The sequence below is a fragment of the Oryzias latipes genome, chromosome 2 (assembly GCF_002234675.1).
Source record: "Oryzias latipes chromosome 2, ASM223467v1".
Taxonomy (NCBI): Eukaryota; Metazoa; Chordata; class Actinopteri; order Beloniformes; family Adrianichthyidae; genus Oryzias; species Oryzias latipes.
This window is the reverse complement of record NC_019860.2, coordinates 448,844-458,842: the sequence shown is the minus strand read 5'-3', so window position 1 is coordinate 458,842 and position 9,999 is coordinate 448,844. Positions and strand designations below refer to the sequence as shown.

At 40.5% G+C, this 9,999-nt stretch overlaps 1 protein-coding gene across 1 annotated transcript; it reads left to right on the top strand.

Moving 5' to 3' along the window:
- Positions 1–581: 581 nt before the first annotated feature.
- Positions 582–1,936, top strand: LOC111948918 (gastrula zinc finger protein XlCGF71.1-like). Its single transcript, XM_023963952.1, has one exon. It carries the CDS (start codon positions 845–847, stop codon positions 1,625–1,627), a length of 783 nt encoding a protein of 260 aa, XP_023819720.1. The 5' UTR covers positions 582–844; the 3' UTR covers positions 1,628–1,936.
- Positions 1,937–9,999: the final 8,063 nt, after the last annotated feature.

The window sequence follows — 9,999 nt, the reverse complement described above, 5'->3', positions numbered from 1 at the left end:
ACAGGAGGAACCAGAACCTCCACAGATTAAAGAGGAACAGGAGGAACCAGAACCTCCACAGATTCAAGAGGAACAGGAAGAACCAGAACCTCCACAGATTCAAGAGGAACAGGAGGAACTTGAACCTCCACAGATTCAAGAGGAACAGGAGGAACCAGAACCTCCACAGATTAAAGAGGAACAGGAGGAACCAGAACCTCCACAGATTCAAGAGGAACAGGAGGAACTTGAACCTCCACAGATTCAAGAGGAACAGGAGGAACCAGAACCTCCACAGATTCAAGAGGAACAGGAAGAACCAGAACCTCCACAGATTCAAGAGGAACAGGAGGAACCAGAACCTCCGCAGATTAAAGAGGAACCAGAGGAACTCTTCATCAGTCAGAATGAAGATCAGCTTGATCTGAAGCAGGAGACTGATATCTTGATGGAGATTCCTACTTATGAGGAAGATGAGAACAGTGAAGCAGATCTAAACAATCAGCAGAGCTTTAATGTAACTGATAGTCAGGATGAAGAAGGAAACCAACATGAAGAATCAACATCAACTACAGATGAAGAGACAGAATCAACATCAACTACAGATGAAGAGACAGAATCAACATCAACTACAGATGAAGAGACAGACCCACAGAACAGAGATCAGAGGAAGAGGAGGGACAGAAGTCATGTCCAAAGTGTGGACAGGTCTCACGTGTCAGAAGGTCAGTGTGACTCTGATGTTGGAAAAAATCCCAAGAAAACAAATGTTGGTAAGAAATACAAACAATCGCAAAAAGAAGAGAGACTTTCCTCTATCAAGTCTGGTAAAAACTCAAGAATAATTACTAACCCGTCTGACTACATGGAGACTGGGTCTGATGAAAGATGTTATATCTGTAAAGAATGTGGTAAAAGCTTTTGTGACATATCTCAGTTCAGAATTCACATAAGAATCCATGCAGAAGATAAGAGATTTACTTGTAAGGAATGTGACAAAAGTTTTAATTACATATCTCATCTCAAAGCACACATGAGAACTCACACAGGAGAAAAGCCTTTTTCTTGTAAAGAATGTAAAAAAAGTTTTAGTCAAGTATCTTCTCTCAACAAACACATGAGAACTCACACAGGAGAAAAGCCTTTTTCTTGTAAAGAATGTAAAAAAAGTTTTAGTCAAGTATCTTCTCTCAACAAACACATGAGAACTCACACAGGAGAAAGGCCTTTTTCTTGTAAAGAATGTAAAAAAAGTTTTAGTCAAGTATCTTCTCTCAACAAACACATGAGAACTCACACAGGAGAAAAGCCTTTTTCTTGTAAAGAATGTAAAAAAAGTTTTAGTCAAATATCTCATCTCAAAACACACATGAGAACTCATACAGGAGAAAAGCCTTTTTCTTGTAAAGAATGTAAAAAAAGTTTTAGTCAAGTATCTTCTCTCAACAAACACATGAGAAATCACACAGGAGAAAAGCCTTTTTCTTGTAAAGAATGTAAAAAAAGTTTTAGTCAAATATCTCATCTCCAAACACACATGAGAACTCATACAGGAGAAAAGCCTTTTTCTTGTAAAGAATGTAAAAAAAGTTTTGGTCATATACATCATCTCAAAAGACACATGAGAACTTGTAAGACTTTTTCTTGACAATGTAAGGATTCAGTGTGAACTCTAAATTCTAAACTTTTCTAATAAGAGGTCGATCTCTCAACCTCTGTACCAGAATCAGAATCAGCAGAATACTTTATTTTACCGGGGGAAAGTTCTGTATCTAAAAAAAAATTAAATATTTTAAAATAAGTTTTTAATGCTTAAACTTCTGGGGTGAAACCTCAATGTTCTAATGAACTCCATAGCAACCTGAGCTTTCATTTCATGTACACAGAGCCACAGGCTGATGGCCTCCATACCATATTGATGCAGTAACTTCATTAGAGGGAGGCACAAGTGAGAATTGATCTGTAGAAGTGAAATTGTCTACATTTAAAAAAAAAAAAACTTTGGTTGTTTTGATGTATGATTTGCTACAGGAGGTCCTTTGTCCCAACAGCAGTTAGACTATAGAATGACACAGTTTAGGACTGCTGAAACTGCTGCTGGATTTACTTATTTAGTTATGACGTGTACTTTTACTTCCACTTTTATAACTATTTTAATTTTTACTGACTAATTGTTTTTCTAACTGCTATATTTCTTGTTTGGCTGCTGTAACAACTGAATTTCCCTCCAGGGATCAATAAAGTCTTGTCTCCTCTTATCCTGACTTTCTTGGACAGCTTTTTTAGGTTTTCATCTTCTATAAGCCACAATTATCAAAAGCAAAAAAGGATCTATACATTTCAATCTATGTGTAATGATACTATATGCAAAACTTTTTTTCACAAAATGAATTATTTTGGATGTACCTGTTAATAGAACTAAGTTGTTTTGAATTATTAGAGCTAACATCTAGTAGAGATGGGTATCATTAAGATCTGATCTATTAACTCCTCTTAATCTGCTGCTTTTCACTCTGGTACCTTATTGGTATTCTTTAAGTTAACACTAAAATAAAATGATCAATAAATACCAATTTGTATTTGTAGGTAACAACTCAGATAAACACTGCAGTTAAGAACCAAAATGCAGAGTATATCAAAAGGCCTCACTGCAGAGAAATATAACAATTCCTATTTTTATTTGACTATTTTCCACCGTCTGCATGTCTGCTGAGCAGAAATATAATGTTGAACTGAAATGTTTCTTTGTTTTCTTGACTTGTGTGTACACACACACACACACACACACTCACACAGAGCCGGCAGTGAAAACAGCCCCATACGTGTTTTGTCAGGTTTAATAGCATAAATAGATAAATTAAAATATAACCAGTGTGTTTGTGACTGTTTGTGACGCTGATGTCACTGATGTTCTGGCTGTTGATGGGCTGGATGTGGGTCCTGGTGGTGCTGAAGAATGAAAGATCCTTCTACCTGCAGTCATTCCTGAAGGAAGCTGATTGCAGCTGTTCTCTCCTGACAGATGGAATGATGGGAAATGAAGTTCATGTTGAAGTGTGCTCCAAGCAGAACAGAAAGGTCTCAGGACTTGGATCAGCTGCTGCTCTCTGGGAGCGTGCACGTGCTGCTGCATGTGCTTCTGTCATGGCGTTCTGGATGAGCTGCTGAGGTCTGTTTGCATCCAGACTCTCAGCTGCTTTAGTCAAACTGCTGAGCCATGGAACAATGGAGCCGTTTCTGAAGGAAGAGGATCAAACATGATGCTCTGCAGGAAGTGGAGGTTTTTTAGAGTCTCCAGACTGTTTCTGAACGGCCAAAGAAAAGCAGCTGATGTGCTTCTGTCTCCTACCAGCAGGGAGCGCTCTCAGCCGGACAGAACAGATCCTCAATGCTGCTCTGAGAAGGACTCTTCTGTTCCAGAAGCAGAGACTGTTCACATCCAGGAGAATCTGGACTCCAAGGAATCCCAGAGAATCTCCTCTCTGCTGTTTGGACACTTTGACCAGCAGAGGGCAGCAGAACTTTCAGCAACTCTGGATCTGATCCACAAAAACAATCCATGGATGATCAGATTTCAGAAGATTTGAAGGATCAAAGACAAAGATGTGAGAAGAAAGTCCAGAATGAATCCACTCTGACTTGTCCTCATGTCTCTGAAGCTTGTGTCTTCATGTCTTCACCTCAGAGTTTCTTCTGGATTCCATGTGGATCAATAATATTGATCATGTTCTGTTGTCATCAGAACTTCAGGCTTTTCTCTGCTGATGATCTCTGAGCTGAACTTCTTGGAGGAATTCCTGAATCTGGGATTTGGAGCAAACAGTCAGAACAAAGGAGGTTTCCATTTCTTCTAAGCTCTGCCAGAAGAAAAGAGCTGAAGCTTGAAGCTGAAGCAGCATTTGCTCCCAGAATCTGTCCTCCAGACCAACAAGTCCCACCACAGCCTTGAAGACGTTTCCAGAAGCAGCAGCAGACTGTGTTCCCATGACGACGCTGAAGTCAGCTGCTGCTCTGCAGGAGAAAGTCTGCAGCTCCTCAGTCAGGAAGCTCTTTCAAGCTCGTGCACATCTGTCAGTGCAGCAGCAGAAAGCCTGTTTCCCTGCAGGAAGTCTGAGACTTTTCAAAGTAAGAGCCTCATGTTGGCAGAGATGGGTTGGATTCTTTGATGCTCCAGTGTCTTTTGGATTCAGGATGAGTTCATGCAGATCTAGAAATCCCACCATGATGATCATCCTTGAGGAATTTCAAAATAAAAGACTTACAATCACTGCTGGATGAGAAATACATTTACTCTTTATTTCTGTCAATAAATCATATTTATCAATAAATCCTTGATTGTAAATGATGGATCTAAAGTTGAAAAGAAGTCAAAGTGCTGACTCAGCACAGATCAAAGGAGACACAGATGATTTCCTGGAATGAAGAAAACATCAAACATCATGATGTGATCTGGAACTGAGCTGTTCTTCAGAAGATCCTCCCAAACATGGAAACTGTTGCTGCAACACGTGAAGCTTTGCTTCTGTTGCTAGGTAGATCTGATGGATCAGAAGCAGACTTCTGTCAGCTGGAACTGGGGCTTCTTCCAGACCATGACATGTTGTTCAATAAAGTTCATTCCAAAGCGTGACTGATTCATGAAGTGGTTCCTTGAGCCGTGAGTTTTGCCAGCAGCAGGAATCCCTGAGAGTTAGGAGACAGTTTGTGGAGAGAGTTTGTAGATTTAGGAGAAACCAACGTTTGAAATGAAACCAAAGTGTCCTAAAGCCAAATCACTGAGAAGATCTCAATGGTCCAAATGTGGATTTTTGAAATGTTCTTCATGAGATTCAAACTGATTGAAGCTTTGAATTAAAGGTGTCAATACATTTCTGCATTGGATTCATTCTGTTTCAGTGTCTAAGGTTGGTTTGTGGCAGAAACCAAGTTTTTGTTGAACAGTAGCGTTTGAAAAAGCAGAAAGTGGCTTTGAAGACGGTCAGGAGAACTTCTTTGAAGAGGAGGACTTCTCCAAACAACCACAACCTTAGAGGAAGTTTTCTGAGCATTCAGAGAATGCTTTTCCAATGACTCATCATTTTCCACAAGAAGCTAAGGAGTTTTTCCAAATGCATGCTGGGTATTCTTAGTTCTAGCTTGGAAAGCACTTTGTGGGATTTCCCTGGAAAACCTGCTTTATCAATCATTTTGGTCTCTTTTTCTTCTTCTAAGTTCCAGCTTGGTGAGTGTGCAGGTCGCCATGGCAACCAGTGTCCAGGTCAAAGGGAGGACCACGGCCATCCAGTCTCCAGGCTTTTGGATTGATTTGGATTTGAGAAACATTTGTTTCCCACATTTTAATAGTAGAATTCAACACGGGACATTTAGTGGATTGTAAGAATAGGAACAAAAACAGCAACAACCAAATAATCCTCCTCCCCTTAAAACATGCATTTGACTCTGAACAAGTCTAAACCAAATCCAAGCAAAGACCAGCGCTGGGGCTCCTGCTAGTTTCTTTTAGAAGAGCCTGCCTCTTCCAAACATAGAATGTTCAACAACTAGAGCTAAAAATGTCTGTTGGTAGATTTCTGGATGTTGGCCGTATCCCAGCGAGCAAGGCCAAGTCAGCCCCAGATGGTTTCAAAGTGGACAGAAAAGGTTTTTAGGAGTTTCTAGAATGTTCAACAACTAGAGCTAAATGAAACTAGTGCATGAAATGACAAAGAACTTCCTGTTTAAAGGAATCTCATGATGGCTTCCACCTGTCTCTTTGCTTTTCCTTTCTTTTTTGGGTTTCTCCTCTTTGGGAGGTTCCACAAAACTGCACTTTAACCCAGAAGGAAACAACAACCGCTCCACAATCCCTGAATCCCCTACAGCCTTTATCTAAACATTTACATTGACCATTATCACACATTTGATGGCATTTTCTCAGAACAACAAGCACAACTTCCCGTTTGTTTGTGTGTGAAATGATTCCAAAAAGCCATGTGTCATCCTGGAGGGACTGGTTTCTCATCAATGCAGACCACCAAGTTCCTCTGCTTTCTGACTATTTGGTGGCTGGTAGGCCTTTTGGGGTTTTTGTCAGGGAAAGAAGTGAACCTGGGCTCCAAATACTGGAAGACACTGATCTAAAAGTACTAGGACATCTGGAGAAAGCTCTAGTTCTGCTCCAACTCAGTCCAAAGCACTGAAGATAGATGGAGTTGGATTTGGGAGAGGACTGAGCTCATTCAGATGAAGAAAGAACAAGTCAACAGATGAAGAAGATTTCAGGAAGTTTCCCATTCAACAAGTTCAAGTTTCCACAGAGCTAGCTTAGCATCCGTGTTCTGGACCAAACCACTGTCCCTCTGAAGGTCCAGACACAGAGAGGCCCAGAGTGACCCCCATTTCTCCAGTGGCTGACTCCGCCCCTTAGGACGTCCCCCTGTGTGGATCAGTGGAACCTGCTGCAAATGCAGGCTCTGGTTCTAACTGCTGGATCAGAAGTGGAATGGGAGCTGTAGTGGTGTGTCTGCAGCTGGATGTGGAACACATGAGGGAGGGGTCAAAGGTCAATGTTGTCAGTCTATTCTCCAACAATGCTCCAACATCTTCAAAGGTTTCTGGTCCCAAATCCAGAGTGGAGCTGGTAGGACGTGATCATTTCAGCCTCAGATTTGGGATCTGTCATCTCTCTGCCACCGTGACACCGAGTGATGAGTTCATGCTCCAAAGCGGCCCCATCGCTGGCTTTAGGGACTATTCCAAAAGCTTTCAATGATGGCGGGGAATGAACATTAGGAACAGATGACGGCTTGAAATGTCTGCTGTTGGTTTCTGATCCAGACAGAAATTCAATCAAATGTCTGTGAATCCAGGATTTCCTTAGAATCTTTGACTCTAGATTCAGATCCATCTGCTTCAAAGGATGAAACTGCAGCTAAAAGTCTTTCAAAAGTCCAAATCCTCAAAGATGAAACAGAAAGTTCCTAGAAAGTCAAATGAAAAACAATCAGATTGTCTTAGATAAACCCGTTTGGAAGTTAAAGCATAGAAACAAAGAAAGTTCCAGAAGCTAAAAGCCTGAAATCAAGAAAAGTCCAAAGAAAAACAGAAATCCCACATTTGGATCAGTAAAGACATGAATTCTCCAGAAAGATCCAGAAACAGCTCTGAGCAGCAGCCATGAAGGGACTGAGAACAGACGGACATCAAAGCAGAATCCAAGCAGCACCTTCATCCTGATGAAGCTCCGCCCTCTGACCTTCAGCAGTCATCTCCAGGCTCCGCCCCAGTCTGTGACGGCTGGATGATGCTGTCCTCCACCTGCAGCTGGACCTGGATGTTCTCTCAGACCATGTGGCCTCATGGATCAGAAGGTTGAGGGTTCAAGTCCCTTCATGGTTGAAGTCAGACAGAAAGTGAAGAAGAGGGAACATTCAGAGCAGTTTCTGTGCTGTTTGCTTCCTCATGAGTCCCGTCTAGATCAGGTCTGGATCCCAGTCAGAAAGGGATCAGGAAATCTGCAGATCAAACCTTCATTTACTGAAATGGAAAACATCAACTGACTTTCTACAGATTCTACTTCCATTCATCAAACTCCAACAGGAAGAAGATTTACAATCAATCAAATCTGTTGATTTCCTGACAAACCTTGTTTTCTCTTCCTGTTTGAATCTTTGATTGTTTTCAAACATGAAGAGAGTTTTTTTTCCTGTTTTTAGCTTAAATTTCTGTTGAAATGTAAAGGTTCATTCAGAATTCCCCAGTGGCCTCATGTTGGAGGAGGGGCTTCATGAGATGGGGGCGGAGCTTGAACACACACCGCTTCCTGGAACCCAAACTCAGGCTAAGTGGAGGAAAAGTTGGGATTTGTGGTGTTTGTAAAGATCTGGAATGGTTTCCTCCCACAAAAAGGCCTTTTTTCTAGTTTCCTGCAGATGAATTCTTTTCCTGCTGGGAGTTCTCATCTGGGTTTGCAGATTCTTAGTTGGAGGAAAACTTGGAGCAAATTCTTCCCAGAAAAAGGATTTTCTCTGGAGTGAATTGACATGAACAGAGTGAGTTTGGACTGAAAGCAGCAACAGGGAGGAGATGTTAGAGCTTCATCAGAAAACAGCTTTCTGGAGGAGTTGGAAGACGTCAACAGTCACAGTGATGGTGAGGAGGAGGAGCTAAGACTTCCAAAGTCACGTGACTGTGGGAGCTGCAGCAGCTGCAAACATCTGGACTTCCTGCTGCAGCTGCAGACCTTCATGTGACTGTGGGAGCTGCAGCAGCTGAGCAGCTCAGCATCTCTGCAGGCTCAGACGGAGCTCAGAGCTTCTGAAAGGAAATGACAGAGTTGTGGAAGTTTAGTGGCTGAACTTCTTGTAGGTCCTGCTTGGTTCAGGTTGTTGCTGGTGGTGGAAAGAGCTCCTGCAGACCTCTTTGCTGTTGGAAGGATCTTCTGTCTGCAGACTCTCTGATGCTCCAGCAGGAGGCGCTGCAGTGTGCTCCTCCTCATGAGTCCTGAAGCTGCACCGTCAGCTGCAGAGCTTCAGAGCTGCTTCTTCTCAGACCACTTTCTTTGGTTCTGATGTTTTATTATATTATAGTTATTATTATTTATTAATCCTAATTAGTTTTCCTCTTTCACATGTGATCATTTATGGTGTTTACATGTATAAAGGGTACAGCTAAAAAAATGTACTGATTTAAAAAAGGAAAAACATTGTGGCTTAAACAAACAAAATAATGCTTTTATTAATAATTATTATTTATTTTAATTTGGTAGTAGGATCAAACAAAAGGAAAAAGAGAACAATGTTTGTCAGAAGTAAAGATCCACCTCTATTATTATGTTTTTAATTTTAAAATTGTTCAAAATTTGATGACACTTAAAATAAACAAAGTCAATGCAGAAAGTAAATTAGATGGATGATCAGAATCAGAATTACTTTATTGATCCCATACGTGGAAAATTTGTTTGACATATTCATATATAATATAATATTTAAACTATTTTTTTCCAAAAACCCTGAAAGGAGGTGATTTCACTTTTCCTACTAATAGTTTAGGTCATAATTTTCAGATTATTGCATATTTCCGTTCGTGAGGACCTGTGTTGTCCAGGAAATATATTACTCTTCTTTTTCTTTCGGTTAAATAAGCCCAAGAAGACCTGGCTGCAGACATTTCTGTTTTTGGTATTCTTCCAAAATTGCATTTACATGCAAAAAATGTTTTATTCGGTGTGGTATCGCATAATAGACCAGAAAATACTGTTCTTAATATCCTTATATTGCAAGGAAAGTTTTATATACACAAAAATACATATTTGAAGACCAAACCACTTTTTATAACATTTCATAAAGAGCACTATTTTTCTTTCAATCAATGCATTACATGAAAAAGAAGAATGGCTTGAAATTGCTTAGTTTTGTTCAGAAATACAAACTTCACGAGTACCCCTAACCAGTATTAGACCATATAGATTGGTTCTATGTTCTTTTATTTTTATTTTACTTATTTGCTTTTATTTATTTGTGTCCTATGTTTATTATCTTTTTGTTTTTATTTCCTGAAGTGTTATTGTATCAATGAAGACCAACAATAACTTGTAGAGGGACCTCGCACTTTATTCACTTCCAACTTCTTAGCCATACATAAAGAACTAAGGCTCAGGTAAAAAAGCAAACTCTGTATCACTCCGCGTAGGGAACTATATTCATAGTATGTGAGACATATCACAACATCCCCTCTGTTTAGCTCAAATCTATATCACAAACAAAATAAAGTGAATATGCTAACCCTCAGATCACTGTAACAATAACAATAGCACATTCTGTGTCATGTTAATAGAAATTAGAAACATACATTCCCATTTGTCTTGAGCATCATTTTTTTTTTTTTTTTACATCCGTTAGGGTCTGGAAAACGGGAGCCAGTTTAGCTCGTGCTGGTTTGCGGCGCCTTCCGTCCGTGAAACCCGGGTTCGACTCCGGGCTGCTCCTTGTTCCCTTCTCTACCTCTGCCGGTTCCAAGCCCGGTTTGAGAAGGTTGCGTCAG